At 46.4% G+C, this 19,761-nt stretch overlaps 2 protein-coding genes across 3 annotated transcripts in view; one reads left to right on the top strand and one right to left on the bottom strand.

Annotated features, from left to right (window-relative positions):
* The window catches only part of MDC1 (mediator of DNA damage checkpoint 1), a 38,636-nt gene that overhangs the window by 15,777 nt on the left and 3,098 nt on the right, over positions 1–19,761 (top strand). The window contains exons 9-15 of one of the 2 annotated variants that reach the window (XM_083723160.1): positions 359–426; positions 522–1,070; positions 1,513–1,647; positions 2,552–2,734; positions 3,885–4,013; positions 6,034–6,144; positions 7,269–7,630. In XM_083723160.1, coding sequence (XP_083579286.1) covers positions 359–426; positions 522–1,070; positions 1,513–1,647; positions 2,552–2,734; positions 3,885–4,013; positions 6,034–6,144; positions 7,269–7,523 — 1,430 coding nt within the window. In that variant the 3' untranslated portion in view covers positions 7,524–7,630. Of the gene's footprint in view, positions 1–358; positions 427–521; positions 1,071–1,512; positions 1,648–2,551; positions 2,735–3,884; positions 4,014–6,033; positions 6,145–7,268; positions 7,631–19,761 lie in introns of those variants that run through there. The other variant, XM_083723161.1, reaches the window with a different exon arrangement.
* LOC310837672 (nuclear factor 7, brain-like) lies at positions 9,389–19,759 on the bottom strand. Its single transcript, XM_083724634.1, has 6 exons — positions 17,921–19,759; positions 16,192–16,287; positions 14,902–15,135; positions 12,619–12,641; positions 12,393–12,532; positions 9,389–10,585 (listed from the first exon to the last, which is right to left on the bottom strand). The coding sequence occupies exons 1-6, from the start codon at positions 18,380–18,382 to the stop codon at positions 10,071–10,073; spliced, it is 1,470 nt and encodes a 489-aa protein (XP_083580760.1). The 5' UTR covers positions 18,383–19,759; the 3' UTR covers positions 9,389–10,070.

The raw sequence follows: 19,761 nt of genomic DNA, 5'->3' as shown, positions 1-19,761 counted from the left end.
AGGCGTCAGCACACTTAGGGATCTTGCAGAGTATTTGCAGTTTGCGTAACAGAACTCCGTAGCTCAGCATTTTGGCTAATCTACTTTATTTACATATAATACACTTGGAGCATTCTGCTTTAGCTCCTTCCTCTTTCTCATCAGACAGCAGAGAGAGAAAGAACAAAGTACAATTGTTCCACTTTCCGGAACACAGTAATACCCAAACATCCTGTCTCCGTCACTTCCCACTCTGTGGAATGAAAACATACACCATCATGTGGTAGATAACAATCTCATGACTGAAAACACGGAGCAAGAATCCTAACAGGAAGTGGCGCCATTCGGCTTAAGGCTTTTCGCTCTGCTTCTTCCCTAGCTCCTGTTGACGTGGAGTCGGAAGACAGGAGCTCAGCTCCGGCAGGAGAAGCAAGGAATTCTGAGCAGGTGGGCTTGGACTTCGCTGCTACAGCCCTTCATTCCCCCCTCCCTGAATTTCTCCGCATAGCTCCTGTAGGCCTTAATCGCCCTTCATATTACAGGTGCAACAGGAGCCGACGGCCTCTGTTGTTGTCTCACGAAGGCGCGGTCTGCGGTCTGCCAGCAGTACTGTTTCCTCAGCTCCCGTTCCAGGGCGACCAACCCGTGGCCGTGCAGGATCTGCTGATGCGGGCGAGTCCAGGGAACCAGCGGCCACTGTCATCAGGCGCCAGGGGCTGCGGCGGCGGAGGAAGCCGACCCAACTTATGGGAGAGCCGGAAGAGGAGCCAGAGCAGTCGGAAGAAGAAGGACCGAGCCCTGACAAGACCAAGAACAGGGAACCGGCAGCCACCCCGCGTCAAGGCCGAGCCAGGGGCTCACAGAGGAAAACGGAGGCCACCAGCAGGCTTCAGGAAGTGCTGCCAACAGCCATAGACAGCCCTGGCCCCCGGGAGAGGACAAGGCGAGGGAAACAGGGGACAGCGGTCGAGACTGCGGAAGAACAAGGGGCTTCGCGCCCAAGGACCCGAGCAGCCAGCAGGCGGTCAAGCTGCTCTTCAGTGAGCGTGCCCAGCCCAAAGGATTCTGGGAAAGAAGCCAAACCTGGGCAGGTGGGTAAGGGACCAGCAGGAGGAAGAAGGTCATTTGTGACGCTATTGGATGAGGCGGTCTCATGCCTGGTCTTAAAGATGACTGGTTAAATTGGATTTGGCCTTTTCAGGATCCTGTTGGGCAGCCTCTTCTGAAAACGAAGCCGGATGCACGAGTGCTGGGTGGGTTTCAGAACCCTTCCTTCACTTTTCCTGTAGGGAAAATGCTCCTTTGCTGAGCTCTCATGCCGGGCTGCAGTAAACCCGGCTTAGCCTTGCCTCCTGTGTGAATCCTCCTGGCTCCGCTGCGATAGTCCTTGGTAACCTGTAGGCAGGGAGAGTTGGGCCTTGACAACCAGGAGGCGGGATGTCCAGTGGTGGGGAGGGGCTTGCGAGCCAAAGGAACTTTTCCGCCTCGGTGTGACCCTCTCCTCATTTTTTTGCTTACCCCCCTTCTCCCCAGGAGCCAGCGCAGTCCACTCCGCCCTCGGGAAGGAGGTCCCGGAAGCAGAGCACAGAGAGCAAGCCAGCGGGAACAAGAAGCCAGCCCCGGAGGCGAACCCAGGACTCGGGGGTCTCAGGCAGTCCTGTCCCAAAGGTACTGCACACACGTTTTGGGGTGGAGGAAGGGATTGGAGGGAGAACACCTTGAGAGGGCGAGCTCCGGGATCTTAGCGTCTGGCACCCTCAGCATGGAAGCAGTAGCTTGTGCATATTTTTTATTTATTTTTTTCACATATGACTTTTTAATCCAAGCATCCACCTTCTGAACTCAACTGGAATGTAAACAGGGGAAAGCTATCAATATTTAGTAAAACCAGTAAGTTCTTAACTACTTTCATAGAAATATTTTAAAAATGATAAGGAACAGGAATGGTTTTTGTTACAGTCAAACAGTAATGAAGGCCCATTGCACAGTTTATAGACAAGCCAACAGTACTGAGCTCAAAGGCATTACCTCTGATAATGACTAGTTGGTTTTAATCCAAGATGACATTTGCAGAGATAACACAGACAGTACATCAAGACTTTGAAATGTCCAGACCATTTTGTATTTGTACAGAAACATGCAAAATGCGATATGAAGTTTTGCATTGTTACTGTGAGAGCAGTTTTCTTGCATGCAGCACAGTAAACGTGTGGGCACAATCTAGCCCAGAGTTCAGCGCTTTTAATTTCACAATGTTCACGTATTTGTGTTGAGCAAAGACACACAAACGGTATTCATAGGTCGTGGCCCAAGTTTTGCAGTAGCCTTTCCCCAAGATGTTGTGGGACTACAACTCCCATCGTCCCTGACCACTGGTCCTGCTAGCTAGGGATGATGGAAGTCGTAGTCCGACAGTCTTTGGGGGACTCAAGGTTGAAAAAGGGCTGTTCTATAGGGTTTGAGAAGCGTGGATTTGAATGGTTTGCCAGTGGCTGCATTCTGAGGGTTGGGGGTTATATTCCCGCCCCCGGCCCCAGTGACTTCCCTTTCCTTCCCTTGCTGCCTCTCGCAGGTGCTGTTCATGGCAGGGACCGGCGAAGAAGGGGAGCACATTGTGACGGAGCTGGGCGGCTCCTTGGCAGAGTCCGTCTTCGACTGCACCCACCTGGTGACGGACCGCATCCGGCGTACGGTCAAGTTCCTGTGTGCGATGGCGCGGGGCATCCCCATCGTGACCCTCAGCTGGCTGGAGAAGGTGAGCTGCTTCACTTGCCTCCCTCCCAGAATTCTCTGGGGCAGGGTTAGCCTTTCCAGTGCCAGTGGACTCCAACTCCCATCAGCCCCAGTGGTCAGAGATGATGGAAGCTGTAGGCCAACCATATCCATAGCCATTGGTTACTTCTGTTCTGAGGGACACGGGTGGCGCTGTGGGTTAAACCAGAGCTTAGGACTTGCCGATCAGAAAGTTGGCAGTTCGAATCCCCGTGACGGGGTGAGCTCCCATTGCTCAGTCCCTGCTCCTGCCAACCTAGCAGTTCGAAAGCACATCAAAGTGCAAGTAGATAAATAGGTACCGCTCCGGCGGGAAGGTAAACGGCGTTTCCGTGTGCTGCTCTGGTTTGCCAGGAGCGGCTTAGTCATGCTGGCCACATGACCCGGAAGCTGTATGCCGGCTCCCTCGGCCAATAAAGCGAAATGAGCGCCGCAACCCCAGAGTCAGTCACGACTGGACCTAATGGTCAGGGGTCCCTTTACCTTTACCTTACTTCTGTTCTACAGCAGGGATGTACCACTCCTGCAGTCCGGAGGGGGCGGGCAGTGACATTTCATTCTCCAGGGAGTAGTTTGGGAGAGAATACTGTGTATTGCTGCCTTTGATGACTGTGACTGATCAGGCTCCATAGCAGTGATCTGAAGGAGCGTCTCCATCCCCGTCGTTCAGCCCAGACACGGAGGTCCAGCGCTGAGGGCCTTCTGGCAGTTCCCTCACTGCCAGAAGTGAGGTTACAGGAAACCTGGCAGAGGGCCTTCTCGGTGGTGGTGCCCTCCCTGTGGAACACCCTCCCTTCAGATGTCAAGGAGATAAACAGCTATCTGACTTTTAGAAGACCTCTGAAGGCAGCCCTGTATAGGGACGTGTTTAACGTTTTATTTCGTTTTTATATATCCGGCGATGGGGGTGGAGGTGCTCCTTCAGGTATCCAGGGCCGAGACCGTTTAGAAGGGCCATTGGCTTGATCCAGCAGAGCTCTCCTTGTTTTGGTGAAGCAACCAGAAGGTGGTATCATGATAGAGCCTTATACCTTTCAAGCAGTTGGCAGTGTGCGGCGGCCTCCTTTAAGCGGAAGGTGCTGGTTTCCCCTGCCTATTCTCCAACCTCCTTCCTACGTTTCCTCTCCTCGCAGAGCCGGCAGAACTCCTTCTTCCTGGCCCCAAACAGCTTCCTCGTTTCCGACCCCGAGAAGGAGGAATACTTCCGGTTCAAGCTCTCCGCGTCGCTGCAGAAGGCCCGGCAAGTGGGAGGCGTGCTCCAGGTGAGGTCACGGATAGCAGCCTTTGCTTTGGGCTATGCCCACAGAACTGCCTAGCCCAGGTATGCACAGCAAAGCGGGCAGAGGATTTTCCCCAACCCCCGGAGCTGTTGGAATGGGGTTTGCACCGGTTTGAATTTTTCTCTCCCATGTGCAGCAGGAACCCTGTCTGGGAAGAAACTGATAACCTGTAAGTTTAATGTCCCAACCAAAGAAGAGTGGCAACTTAAGCTGGCAGAATATGTGCAGCTTGCAGACTTAACATATAGAATAAGAGAAGAAGAAGAACATACGTTTACAGAATATTGGAAAACTGTTTCGAATATACAGTGGTACCTTGGGTTACGTACACTTCAGGTTACAGACGCTTCAGGTTACAGACTCTGCTAACCCAGAAATAGTACCTCGGGTTAAGAACTTTACCTCAGGATGAGAACAGAAATCGTGTGGCGGCAGCGGGAGGCCCCATTAGCTAACATGGTGCTTCAGGTTAAGAACAGTTTCAGGTTAAGAATGGACCTCCGGAACGAATTAAGTACTTAACCCGAGGTACCACTGTATGGGAAATAACTGTGTACAGCTGAAAATGCTGGCAGCATTAAGATAAATTCAACAGTCTAAATAAGTTATGATGGATGTTATAACGGAATATTGAATGGTATAGTTTCTGCAAAATATGTAGGGATTTATGATATGTAAAATGAACCATGGAAGGGGAAGATATCTTAAGGATGTAAAAATGAGTACTTTAAAGGTTAAAACAGAAAATTTTACTAAAAATTACAGTGGTACCTCGGGTTACAGACAGGATGAGAACAGAAATTGCGTGGCGGCGGCAGCAGGAGGCCCCATTAACTAAAGTGGTACCTCAGGTTAAGAACGGACCTCCAGAACAAATTAAGTTCTTAACCCAAGGTACTACTGTATATACAAAAGAAAAGAGGAAACTGATAACCTGCCCACTTCTTGCAGGCTATAAGGCCACAGCGAATTGGCACCCTGACACCGCTTCCCTACAGTTCCTTGGGAGGTTGGGGGGCAAGATCGGCAGAAGGGTCCCCTTTAGTAGTTCCACTGCCCTTGAAAAGTTTTGGGAAAAGGCATTCTCTGCGGCAGGCCCGGAGTGGTGGAATTTCCTCTCCACAGAGGAGTGTTCTAGTATTAGGATGAGGAGATGTAATGCTAAACCGCCCCTGAGGTAACAGTGGGAGGCAAGATACAGAACGAAGGCTCAGAAAATGCCTTCCAATTTTCTGAGGAGCAGCCGTATCCGTCTGCTGCAGGGAGCAACCTAGAGCTTTGCTAATCCTTTTAAAGACTAACACATTTCATTATGGTGTCAGCTTTCTTTCTTTTTTCTTTATATTTTCAAATTTACACATTTCATTAGTTTTACAATCAATTTAACATTTCAAAATTTGACTTCCTTCCCCCTCGTTCTGCGGTTCCTTAAATTCGTTTTTTCCTATCTTCTGCATATCCAAATTCATTTAACTTACTCATTCCTTTATCTGCTGTAGATATATACTCTTATAAAACTGCAGGTTATAACATTAATCCTGCCAATGTTTTTATCTGTTTGCAATTCAGTCAATATTCAATAAACCATGTCCATTCTTTTATAAAAAGCTTGTTATCTTGAAATTCTTATTCTCCCAGTCAGTTTCACCATTTCTGCATATTCCATGAGTTTTTGTATCCATTTTTCCTTTTCTGGGGCTTCTGCTTCTTTCCAGTTTGGGGCAAGTAACATTCTTGCTGCTTTAGTAGCATACATAAATAAATTTCTATACAATTTAGGTAGTTCTGTCCCTATAATTCCCAAAAGAAAAGCTTCTGGGTTTTGTTTTCTTTTTAAAACGTTATTTAAAACATTTTTCGATTCATTATATGTTATTTCTATGGTGTAAGCTTTCATCTTGAGTCGCAGGCGTAATCCAATTCTGGCTCAACCCTTCCTCGCTAATGTTCGAATTCCCGTGCTCCTTTGACACACCACAGACCTGTCTCTTTTCCCTTCCAGGGCTACGAGATCCATGTTACGCCTAACGTCAACCTGGAGCTGGAGGACATGAGGAACATCGTGCAGTGCGGTGGCGGGAAGTTCTTACCCAGAATGCCTCGAGCCTACAAGGTGAACCGTGCGTGTTTACATGGCATCCCGTGGGGTGCTGGCAGAAACGCTGAGGCAAAAGGAATACCTGAGAGCTAGACCTGACTCTTTTTTATATAAATTTTTATTAGGTTTTTTTAACATACCATTTTCAACAGTAATTAAACATATTTTTACAACTTACTCAATATTTTGACTTCCATCAGTCGAGTCTGAATTTTTTTCAATCTAATCTCTTAGTAAAGGTAACTGGACCATTAGGTCCAGTTGTGGCCGACTCTGGGGTTGCGGTGCTCATTTCGCTTTATTGGCCAAGGGAGCCGGCGTACAGCTTCCGGGTCATGTGACTGGCATGACTAAGCCACTTCTGGCAAACCAGAGCAGTGCATGGAAATGCCATTTACCTTCCCATCGCAGCGGTACCTATTTATCTACTTGCACTTTGACGTGCTTTCAAACTGCTAGGTGGGCAGGAGCAGGGACCGAGCAACGGGAGCTCACTCCGTCGCAGGGATTCGAACCGTCGACCTTCTGATCAGCAAGCCCTAGGCTCTGTGGTTTAACCCACAGTGCCACCCACGTCCCATAATCTCTTATTATACATTTCTTATTTTCCCTGTTACATTTAAAACTCATAACCAATATCTCTATTCTTTATCTACTTTGTAGCACTTCATATATTTCTCCCTACAAAACTTATTGTAGTCCTACTAGCGTAATTTGTTGATCACAATTGCTCTTCAAATAGTTAATATACTTCTTCCAATCTTCTGTAAATCTGTTCCTGCAGGTTTCGAATCCTTCCTGTCATTTTGTCCAATTCTGCATAGTCCATTATTTTCGTCTGCCATTCTTCTTTAATCGGAATTTCTTCTTGCTTCCATATTTCCATTTCTGGGCCAACAATACTCTTACCGCTGTTGCATATTTAACATCTTGCCTATTCATATCCTGACTTATAATACCAAGTAGAAATGGTTCTGTTTTGTTTTTTTAATTTATATTTCAACATCTTTTTCATCTCATTATATATCATTTCCCGGAAGTTCTTTATTTTCTTACATTCCCACCACATATGATAAAAGGTTCCTTCTTTTTCTGAGAGCGAGACCTGACTCTCAACCTTTTTAATTTATTTGCTTAAGGACAAGTGCGTTGTGATTTCCTGTCCCGAAGACCTGCCCCGCTGCAAAGCGGCTCAGGACGCCAGGCTCCCCATTGCCAACGCAGAGTTCATCCTGACCGGTATATTGCAGCAGAAGCTGGATGTGGACGCCCACCGGCTGAACGGGATGAGCCCCTCCTCCGTTGCCACTCCCCCGACCAGGACGAGGAGGAAGAGGGCGGCTGCGGCGCCAGCAACCCCAGCCTTGCCCAGCACAGCCAAGAGGCGGCGTTGAGACCGAAGCGCAGCCTGTTACATGGCAACGTTGCCTTAAACTTGTAAATAACTCTCTTGTGTTTTTTGTTTTTTTACCACTGTCAATAAAATGGGTATAAAAAGCAACCTGGTTCTTTTGGAATTGTGTATCTGTGGGAAAGGGAGGGTGTGCATATTTCCTGTGGCTGTGCCAAGGGGGAGGGGGAATGTATGGAATAATATTTATTTATACATACATACATACATACATACATACATACCAAACTGTCTATGGAACCCAAACTGTTTTCATGCAGGGCTTTCTGTAGTTCTGCCTCAGCAGGTTCAATTTTTTGGTTATACAGTGGTACCTCAGGTTACATCCGCTTTAGGTTACAGACTCCGCTAACCCAGAAATAGTACCTTGGGTTAAGAACTTTGCTTCAGGATGAGAACAGAAATCGTGCTTCGGCGTTGCGGCGGCAGCAGGAGGCCCCAGTAGCTAAAGTGGTGCTTCAGGTTAAGAACAGTTTCAGGTTAAGAACGGACCTCCGGAACGAATTAAGTACTTAACCCGAGGTACCACTGTAAATAATTTTTATTAATTTTCAATTAAAAACATCCCAATTGATAACAAATCCAATCACAATACAAACACAAGTTAATCTGCTTTCAAACCATCTTTTTTTTAAAAAATAATTTTTTATTAATTTTCACAACACAAACAAAAACACACACAAACAACACATGACTTCCCCATACCTCCCCTTCACTGCACCCTTGTTTACAATTTTTTTTTTAGCAATCCTTCATTCCATTTTTATATTTAACTTCCCTTAGGTTTTCTTAACTTAAACATTTACAGCTGTAATTCTCTGTTTCTTACCCCTTGACATATTATCAGTCCGAAATTTTACAACAGTTCTTAAGGTATATTTTAAATTTTTTCCAGTCCTCCTCCACTGTCTCTCTCCTCTGGTCACGGATTCTGCCGGTCATCTCTGCCAGTCCCATAAATTCAGTCACCTTCGTCTGCCATTCCTCCAGAGTAGGTAGTTCTTGCATCTTCCAATACTTTGCCAAAAGGATTCTTGCTGCTGTGGTTGCATACATAAAAAATGTCCTATCCTTCTTTGGTACCAATTGGCCGACCATGCCCAAGAGAAAAGCCTCCGGTTTCTTTACAAATGTCCACTTAAGGATTTTTAAAATTTCATTATAGATCATTTCCCAGTAGGCCTTAATCTTTGGGCAGGTCCACCAAAGGTGATAGAAAGTTCCTTCACATTCATTACATTTCCAACATTTGTTATTGGGCAAATGATATATCTTTGCAAGCTTGACTGGGGTCATGTACCACCTATAGATCATTTTCATTATGTTCTCTTTTAAGGCACTACATGCCGTAAATTTAAGACCCACACGTGGTTATAAGGAAAGGCCATCTTTGACATGCTTCGCTAGTACGAAAACAATGTAAGCAAATGTGTCTAAAGGTTAGACCATACAAGAACTAGTTTTGCCCCAGCTAGCTAGCGTGGTCAGGGATGATGGGAGTTGTAGTCTGGCAAATATGCTGTGTCGGCTTTGCCTGCTTCAAACAGTTACGAATGGTATGAAGGGCTTTTTTTATAAGTAAATAGCAGGCCCTAACCCAGATCATAGATCCCTGGTGGTTGTGGGAATTAGAAGGGCTTTTTGCTCCTTTGCTTCATTCTGGATCGGGGCCTACATGCCTGCTTTTTGTTGCTCTGGAAGAAAAGCTAGAGCTCCCCATTGCACCCAGTGGGAACCTTTTCTTTCAGTGCAAATGACATTTGGTCTTATTTACCTTCCTCCCAGGATCCCAGCCTGCATTTGCACACATATATATCTCCTTATCGCTACTTGATTTTTTTTTAAAAAAAATCTAAAGGTAAAGTGACCCCTGACCATTAGGTCCAGTCATGACTGACTCTGGGGTTGCAGCGCTCATCTTGCTTTATTGGCCGAGGGTCAATTTATCTAATGGCCAGTATTTATTTTATAGTACTGTACATTGATTACCTTTTGTGCATCAATGGTCTCATTAGATAGTAAAATTCATGTTAAATTGCTGTTTTAGGGGTTGTTTTTAAAAGACTAAAACGGAGTAATCCCTTCTGCCTTACTTTCTATGGGAAAGTGTGCCTTGGTTTGAGAATGGGCTTCTGGAATGGATAAAGTTTGGAAACCAAGGTAGCACTGTACATATCACAAAAGACCTGAATTCACCAACAATCTCTTTCCCAGGGGCACACACTTCTCAATGCTTGGAGAATTGTGGCACACTTAAGAACATTCCAAAATCCACATTAGGGCAATGCCTTTTATAGGTCAGCTAAAACGTCACAAAATAGTGAGCAAGCCTTCAAGTTACTCAGAGCTCTTCTTCAACTTTGATAGCAAATAAGGCGAGGTGGGAGGGAAGTTGGCTGATGATGAAGTCATCTTGGCTGGCCTGATAAAAGCACTGCCTTAGTATGGACTTTGGACTTTTATCTAATGGGCAAACACACCTACCTTTTCTTTTTATAATAATACCCCTCTTAAGAGTTGCTTCAATGTCCTAACTGTGACAAGTTTTCAAGCTTATGGTGCGTTTTTGCCTGAAAGCAGCTGGTGTAGGTTGGAAGAAAGGGTAGACTTTTTCGCTGAAACGGGCTGTGTGTGTGCAGAGGTGAGACCCGGCTGCTACATCATAGAAGGAAACTTGGCCTCCTTCAAAGTCCAGATACACGCCGACCTTCCACCACGACGATCCATTTTGAGGCTCGCTATCCTCCTCTGTTGGCTCCAGACACCAGATCTTGTCCGTCAGAGAAGTGGGATCCTTGCCTTTTTGCCTTGGGATGGACTCCAAGGCTACGCCAATCAACCAGTCTCCTTTGTTTTGCACCTCAACCTCCCAGTAGTGTCTTCCTGAATGGAACCCCTCTTTCGCCAGCACAACGGGAGAGTCCTGAAATATCGCTGGATAGTTCAAGGGATTCTTAAGCAGTCCAAACGGCGTACGATAGTTTTGCAGTAAGAAAGTGTATTCGGGTTGAGCAGTGCCGCAGTCCAGGGTGATTGGTTCTACTTCTGATAAGCAAAGGAAAAGAACGAGTTAAATAAAATTGGGGCATCCCACCTTAGCTCCATCCTAGGTTACCAAAAGGGAAAGAAACAAGTGGACATGGGGGACTTTCTCTGGCTCTCATCTTACATTAAAAACGTCAGATGAGAGCCATTGTATTGGATCAGATTGTTATAAGGTGTGCAGTCTTTGTTGTTTTCTTCAGCTCGTAAGCCGCCTTGCGTATTGTACTATAGAAATACAAATTAAAAGTGAAATGAAATGAAATCTGGTGTTTAACATGTTAAAATGCAAGCTCCTAGTCCTCATGTTGGTGAATAGTCTGCAAATACAGTGAAGCAAAGTGTGTGATCCCTGCTTAGACGGAAGCTTTTCAAGAAATGGCAAAGTATCTTCTCTTCCTATATAGAAGCCAGTTCCAAACACAAATAAACATAATCAAGAAACAAAAGCCAGAGTGGAGATGTGCTGATAGGAACAGCCTTGGCCCTCTAGGGATGGCGCTTCTCAGTGTCAAAGCGCCTTTCCCCACATTATTCATGAATGGTTGCCGCTTGTAAACACAGCTGTACATTACAATGTCATCCCTCTGCTGAATCCTTGCAGAATGCAAGCTCTGCCTCCAGGCACGTAAGCAAAACAACAACAAACCTCTGGTTATGTGAAACATATTCAATAAACACTCAAGGCGTAACCGGCTGTACTTTTGAAAAAATAATATATACTATTCATTGCATTGAATTGTAGATTTCAACAGAAGTAGCTCATAAAGTTCAACGAAAAAAGTAGAAGACCCAGTGGATCAGTTCAATATCTAATTAGTTAATGCATAAGGTCCATATATGTGCAAGTGTCTATTCCACTTGTCTGTTCAGAGAGTCCAGCAATCCACACAAAAGGTTGTCGCAGTTCCACAGAATCCTTTCACAGAGTCTAAGACAAGGATTTCCGGAATATTAGCCTTGTTTCGCCATCCTGGGCTTAATCAGTAGTATAAACTCATATGTGATATCACAGGGCAGTGAATTTTAAAGCATAGCCTAAGGCTAATATTCCGGACATCTGATGGGAGGGTGTTCCATAGGGTGGGCACCACTACCAAGAAGGCCCTCTGCCTGGAAGTGAGTGTCTGGGACTCTGAACAGCAGCACACCACAATACAACATTTTGTTCCTCTTGCCATGGCAAGTCAACAGACGTGCCACTAATCTGTCTAATTCTCTTTGCAAGCAACCATTGCCACATCTTCTGCCATAGAATTCCATGTGTTAATCACGTGTGGTACAAAGAATGGTTTTCTTTCGTCTGATCTGACATTACTCTCAGTCATTCCTGAACCTCCTTTCAGTTACCTGTTCTGACAATGGACCTCATCTCGTTCCATGCTAGGTATTGCAGTGGACCCTTGAACTTGCCCAGGCAGAGTTTCGCCATCCTGGGCTTAATCAGTAGTATAAACTCATATGTGATATCACAGGGCAGTGAATTTTAAAGCATAGCCTAAGGCTAATATTCCGGACATCTGATGGGAGGGTGTTCCATAGGGTGGGCACCACTACCAAGAAGGCCCTCTGCCTGGAAGTGAGTGTCTGGGACTCTGAACAGCAGCACACCACAATACAACATTTTGTTCCTCTTGCCATGGCAAGTCAACAGACGTGCCACTAATCTGTCTAATTCTCTTTGCAAGCAACCATTGCCACATCTTCTGCCATAGAATTCCATGTGTTAATCACGTGTGGTACAAAGAATGGTTTTCTTTCGTCTGATCTGACATTACTCTCAGTCATTCCTGAACCTCCTTTCAGTTACCTGTTCTGACAATGGACCTCATCTCGTTCCATGCTAGGTATTGCAGTGGACCCTTGAACTTGCCCAGGCAGAGTTCATTGCAAACAACAGAGTGGTCAACCTGGTTTCCTACTCCCTCAGCCTCCTTTTCAGCAGGGAGCCTAGTGGGAAGAGAAGCAGAATACCAGTTACAGCAAGTGGCCACCCGCTCTCACATATGAAACTAGCGGAAAGACACCATACTCACTTCTTCAGGAGCTCCTGGACACCCTGGGGAGGGAGAAAGAAGGTGAGATGGTTAGGAAGCTTGAATCTCTCCTTTCGTATCCTGGAAAATAACAGAATCCTGATACACCCCGTCATCCACCCTAATCTTGCCTTCATCAAAGCCCTCTGTCCCTCTGTCCTCCCATTGAATCATGGAGTGCTGGCTATCATGTCTGTTAATTCTTCTTTCCTAGGGGGCCTGGGAGTGTGGGGCTCCTTTCAGCCCACAACCCTAACCAACCATACCCCTTGCCTTCCCAAAGACTGAAGGCACTCAAGCCTTTCCAATATTCCTACCTGATTTGATAAGACACAGAGAGACGACTTCCCCCTCACAGAGGAGATTAGATTGACATGGAAACTGTTTTTCTCCAAGTCAGCTTCACACACAATCATAGGATATTGTGGAATCCCATGGACAAGAATGATGAGGGTAGAGCCAATGGTAAGATTTCCTCATCTAGCGATTAATATTTCACCTGGGTAGACCAACACCTAGGTGGAGGGTTCCCGGCATACTGGTGCAACTCAAATATAAACACCAACAACTGGGGAGCACTGGCCTGCGAGCGCTCCAATTGGAGAACAGCCCTTTACCCAAGGTGTTGTGGATTTTGAAGACGCTCGAACTCAGGGCAAAAGGGAGAAATGGGCTAAGAGGAAGGAACACATGGCAAACCCTCACCATGATCAATGCCCATCCAGAAACCAATGTCTCCACTGTGGAAGGACGTGTGGATCCAGAATTGGCCTCCACAGTCACTTGCGGACTCATTGTTAAAACCGTGTTCATGGAAGACAATCTTACTTGGCTACGAGTGATCGCCAAAGAAGAAGAAGAAGCAGCAGCTGCAGCACTAGCAATATGTATGAAGGGGACAGGGCTGGAAATTGGGTTTTGGCCGGGTACCAAGTCACACAAGTTGCTCAGACTGAGGAGCTAGCTTGGCTGCAAGTTTTATAGGGTTAATTGTTTCCACAATGGCTTTTGGGGTTCTAGAATCATGGAACTGGAAGGGGCCACAAGGGGCATCACGCCTCCTGCGTTGACTCCACCTACCTAAATGCCAGTCCTTGCTCCGAAGAGTCTTGGCCCTCTCCCCATTCTGAATACTTAACCTATTCTGTGTGATTGGTTATAGATAGTGATGTGGGGCAGCCCACCTTCTAGCATGTTATTTTTCTGTGGAAAATTTGCCATTTTGTAAAAGCAGAGACATCACCTTGCCAACAAAGGTCCGTATAGTTAAAGCTATGGTTTTCCCAATAGTGACGTATGGAAGTGAGAGCTGGACCATAAAGAAGGCTGATCGCCGAAGAATGATGCTTTTGAATTATGGTGCTGGAGGAGACTCTTGAGAGTCCCATGGACTGCAAGAAGATCAAACCTCTCCCTTCTGAAGGAAATCAGCCCTGAGTGCTCACTGGAAGGACAGATCCTGAAGCTGAGGCTCCAGTACTCTGGCCACCTCATGAGAAGAGAAGACTCCCTAGAAAAGACCCTGATGTTGGGAAAGATGGAGGGCACAAGGAGAAGGGGACGACAGAGGAGGAGATGGTTGGACAGTGTTCTTGAAGCTACCAACATGAGTTTATTTCCTTGACATCTGATGGGAGGGCATTCCACAGGGTGGGTACCACTACCGAGAAGGCCCTCTGCTTGGTTCCCTGTAACGTCATTTCTCGCAGTGAGGGATCCACCAGAAGGCCCTCAGAGCTGGACCTCAGTGTCTGGGCTGAACAATGGGGGTGGAGACGCTCCTTCAGGTAGTCTCATTCCATGATGACTCTCTGCCCTACAGTGGAGGGCATGGATAAGGGAAATCTGGAAGACGGGTGGGTGGGTGGGTGGGTGAGAGCATTGTTAGTGTGGGTGCCTTGACAGTTGACTCTGAGAACGCAGGAAGGCCTAACAATCCTTATACTGAAAGGTGTAGCAAAGGCTGTTATTTAGATGTTTCTATGTTGTATACTAACATGAGTTTGACCAAACTGTGGGAGGCAGTGGAAGACAGGAGTGCCTGGTTTGCTCTGGCCCATGGGGTCACAAAGAGGTGGACACGACTAAACAACAACAAAAGTTTGTTACTAACAACGAAGGCAGCATCCAAAGCTTTCAGCAAAGAAAACGCAGCAATTTAGATCACTTTGCTGAAACATCAAAATAAATTTCAAGTGGAAACCAACAATTGTCCAGTCCAAAATTTTCTGGGAAACCCTCTGCAATGGTTACACTAAAGAGGTGCCAAGGTTTTGGCCTCACCAGGAGGAAGGCAGCTGAATCTGTCTGCTCCATTTTGGCCTTTCCCTGGCTCATCATCTCTCTGGCTGCAGACAGGCCCTCCCGGATGTCCCAGAGATACACCACCATGTTCACGTGCGCAGCGTTTTCATCCTCATCTAGCTGGGCCAGTACTGCATCTTTCCTCTGGCTCAGGAATCGCTGCAGCTCAGCAAAGTCGTCCTCAATCGTCTTGCGAAGGGAATCAGCTGAGTTCTGCAATGGAAAGAAGTTCCACTGGGAGGTTTTTGTGGTGGATGAAGTGAGAACCCAGTTAGCCGTTCAGTGAGAAGAAACAAATGAATCGAAATATACCTTGTAAAAATGAGGGGTTGTTGCTAATCCAGGCCCCCTCACAAGCCCAACTTGGCCACATCCCCATTTAATGGTCTCCTTGCTTTTCAGTGGCAGGCGATGGTGCCTGCCATTTTGAAGTAAACCCGATATAAAATGAACTTTTCAGTTTTAGACAGTCCAGGCGAGAAGATTTAGTAGGTCTATAGCAGGCATCCCAAACCTGCGGCCCTCCAGATGTTTTGGCCTACAACTCCCATGATCCCTAGCTAACAGGACCAGTGGTCAGGGATGATGAGAATTCCCATCATCCCTGACCACTGGTCCTGCTAGCTGGGGATCATGGGAGTTGGAGGCCAAAATATCTGGAGGGCTGAGGTTGAGGAAGCCTGGTTTGGACCCTTTTCAAAAGTGCCACTTTTGAAAAGAAACTAAACTAAGCTCCCATCCATGGTGGCTGCTCACCATCTTAAGTCCCCAAAATGCAATGTCCCTGCCTATAGACACAAGAACAGGCCTTTTCTGTGGTGTCTCTCCCTTTGTGGAATGCTCTCCCCAGGGAGGCTTGCTTGACTCCTTCATTGCATACCTTTAGGCACCAGGCAAAATAATAATAATAATAATGTCTATAACCAGGCCCTTTGGCCTTTAACTATCTGTGGCCTTTTAGAAGTGGGTGGGGAGTTTTTAATGAATTCTTTCCTTGGTTTTAATGTATCTATGTGGGCTTTTCTGTTTGGTTGTTAAGTCATTTTAGGTTGCCTTGGGCAAGATAAAGTGAATAAAAGAATATAAATAATAATAATAAGAAGAAGTAGAAGAGGAAGAAGAAGCAGCTAGGAATTATCTTGGGTAAGATAAAGTGAATAAAGGATTATAAATAAGAATAAGAATAAGAATAAGAATAAGAAGAAGAAGAAGAAGAAGAAGAAGCAGAAGCAGCAGCAGCAGCAGCAGCTAGGAATTATTTCCTCTTACTCTCAAGGAACGCATGTTTTCTTCTTGACATCCTTCCTGTTGCTCTTGTTGTTTAATTCTGGTTTCCAGGCAACCCAGAACCTTGTCCAGCTTCCGCTATGGGAGGAAGAAGAGTTTGTGAAGTTAGGCAGGTCAGGGAACCTGCCATGTCCCCCAGCGTTGTTTTTCTCTGTTTCCTTTTATTATTTTTGTTCTACATTCCAGGATTGCAGATATTCAATGAAGAGCAGGTTATAAATACTGCAAATAAATAAAATGCCACCTCCTTAACTTTTCTTTTCTGAACTAAACAGCCCTAAGTGTTGTAACCATTTCTCACGGAGAAGTTCCTCCATCCCCTTAAACATGTTGATTGCCCTTCTCTGGAACAATGCAGGGCTGCCTTCAGATGTCTTCGAAAGGCTGTCCAGCTACTTATCTCCTTGGCTCGGCGGGGGGTCACATAACTCCATACCCTCCAACATTTCTCCCATGAAAATAGGGACGTTCTAAGGAAAAGTGGGACATTCCGGGATCAAATTGGAAACCGGGATGGCTTCCGCAAATACGAGACTGTCCCTGGGAAATAGGGACACATGGAGGGTTTGTTATTATTTAATAACAAATAATGAGATGCCCATTTACACCACAAAGAACTCATAACCCACCTACTTTCAGCAGCCAGAAACATCATAACCAGACACTGGAGAGACCTGTCACAGGTAAGGATGGACCAATGGTACTGAATAGTATGGGAAACAGCCTTACTAGAAAAATTAACCAATAAACTGAAACTGACAAATAGAAGAAGACGCCTTCACCCTGGTATGGCTCCCTTTTATCACATACACAGCCCAACAAGACAACGACAAAAAGCCACTAACAGCCTACAAATCAATATGGCTAACCTGATCCAAAACACCCACCCACCCCACTCACACATGAAAACAAAGATCACCACAGCCAACCCACAAATGAATAACCACAACCTAGGCCAACCCCAACCTCTCTCACCACCAAAAGAACACAAGTGAACAGCAGAGAACCTGCACAAGCGACGCTGACACAAAACCCCACATATATTAAGTACAATAGAAACATCCCCACCCGATCCCACCCCCACTCACCTTTCACCCCTCCACCTCTTTCCCCCTTTTCTTCCTAATGTTTCAACAAATGAAGGTAAAGGTAAAGGGACCCCTGACCATTATGTCCAGTCGTGGCCAATTTGGGGGTTGCGGCGCTCATCTCGCTTTATTGGCCAAGGGAGCCGGCGTACAGCTTCCAGGTCATGTGGCCAGCATGACTAAGCCGCTTCTGGTGAACCAGAGCAGCGCCCGAAAACGCCATTTACCTTCCCGCCGGAGTGGTACCTATTTATCTACTTGCACTTTGACGTGCTTTTGAATTGCTAGGTGGGCAGGAGCTGGGACCGAGCAACGGGAGCTCACCCCGTCACGGGGGTTTGAACCACCGACCTTCTGATCGGCAAGCCCTAGGCTCTGTGGTTTAGAGACCACAGCGCCACCCGCGTCCCTCCTCAACAAATGAAACTGATCTGTAAAAAATGTTACTGGGAAAAACGAGAGAGACATTGCACATACTTTTGTAAACCAAGAAAATCTTTAACAACAACAGCAACAAATAAGGAGGAGTTACCTTCCCTTTCACAACACCGCCTGAATCAGCTGTTGGAGGGCAATTGCCTCACTTTACTTAAAGCATCCCCAGTCTCTTGTTGCATGCTCACCTTGTACTGCTCAGCAGCGTCTTTCAAGGCGCTGAACTTGTGTCCGGCGTGGGCAGGCGAATCCACACAGCACAAACAAACGGGGTCCTCATCGGTGAGGCAGAAGAGCTGCAAAGTGCGACCGTGTTTTGCGCAGAGCAACCCCTGATCAGCGCCTGGGCTGCTTCTGCCTGGCGGCGTCTCTTCGTGATTTTCTGGGTCTTCTCGCGCTTTCTTCTCGGGGACCTGCTCCTGGGCGTCTCTTGCCTTTTGGGCCAAGTTTCTCAGCAAGTGACTGGGTGTGAAATGTCTGTCAGGACAGGGGGCCCGGCAGTCAGGGCAGCTAGGAGCTCCCCATTGCCTGTCCCAGGAGGAGGCGATGCATTTCTGGCAGAAGCAGTGCCCACATCGAAGCAGCACCGGCTCAGTAAACACGTCGAGGCAGACGGGACAAGTCAGATCTTGCTGAAAACCCTCCGCCATCTCTGCTGACAGGAAAGGGGCTGCTACAGACTGCAGAGTCCAGTTTCGCTTTCTTTTCTCTAGTTCCTCCCTTCGCTTTTCTCTTGTTGCTTAAAGGAGCCACACCTTAGAGGTGGAGCCAAGCGACCTTTGCTGTAGCAATTTGAGAACTTTGGAGTCTTTTGCAATAGCAAAGAGGCACTTCTCCCGCCCCCCAGGGTTTAAAATGGTTAACTCTGAAATCAGCTGAAATTTAGGTCTTCTGTGTACTTTTAATGATCTTGTGCAGCTTTTTTTGAGGGTGGGCGCTGAATTTTTATGCTGGGATTTGTTTACTGTTGTATGGTGCCATGCTTTTATAATTAAAATGTAACCCTTCTGTTGTCTGCAAGGCGATCAGAGAACAGTGTCATGGTGTGACATTGTTGGCATTCACCTGTCTCTGTTAATTAATAAAATTAACTAAGGGGACATGGGGTTTTTACATTGCAGATACAGCCCTGCCGTGCACCAGTTTTGAGGCAGAATTAATTACTAAATAATACTGCGTTTTAAAGAGTTATTTTGTGTTATGTATTCAGTGGTCTGTGTTTGCCTGAACTTAAGTCTGGACTAAGGATTCTGAGCCCCCCCCCCCCATGTTCTGATTAGATACATGATATCCAATCACAGAACATTTCAGGATTTGGGCCTCTGCCATTGGCCTTTAAACTCTGGGTCATGATTCGCAGCTTGGAAGTTTAGACAGCCAATCACGTTGGGAGTGGGAGTGGCCCAGGACTTCAGAAATGTGTATAAACAGTTGCTTTGCCCGTTGTCAGTTCTGTTACAGTGGTACCTCAGGTTACATACGCTTCAGGTTACAGACTCCGCTAACCCAGAAATAGTGCTTCAAGTTAAGAACTTTGCTTCAGGATGAGAACAGAAATCATGCTCCGGCAGCACGGCGGCAGCAGGAGGCCCCATTTAGCTAAGTGGTGCTTCAGGTTAAGAACAATTTCAGATTAAGAACGGACCTCCGGAACAAATTAAGTACTTATCCCAAGGTACCACTGTATTTTGTACACAAGGAAGGAGTGATATGTACTTTAGGCGTTGAAATGTGCTTGATGACAGTAAGGACTCAAAACTATATTGCTCTTTACTTGACTTTTTAATCTCGGCACCCTGAAACTCCAGCCAAATTTCACTCGCAACCTGGGTTAGCTACAGGCATAGCTGTCAACTTACAGATTTGAAAATAAGGGACCAGCAGCCTCGAAAATAAGGGATCAGCAGCCAAAATAAGGAATTTTCCGGGCACAGGTATGTTCAACGTCTGAGCCCCTCCGAGTCAAAGGCAGAAAGCCCAGCCAGCAGCCAAACGAAGCCTCAAGCGGTGGTTCCCACGGCGCAGCAAC

The sequence above is a fragment of the Podarcis gaigeae genome (assembly GCF_964106915.1).
Source record: "Podarcis gaigeae genome assembly, chromosome: 2".
Lineage (NCBI taxonomy): Eukaryota > Metazoa > Chordata > Lepidosauria > Squamata > Lacertidae > Podarcis > Podarcis gaigeae.
This window is presented reverse-complemented; position numbering and strand designations above follow the sequence as displayed.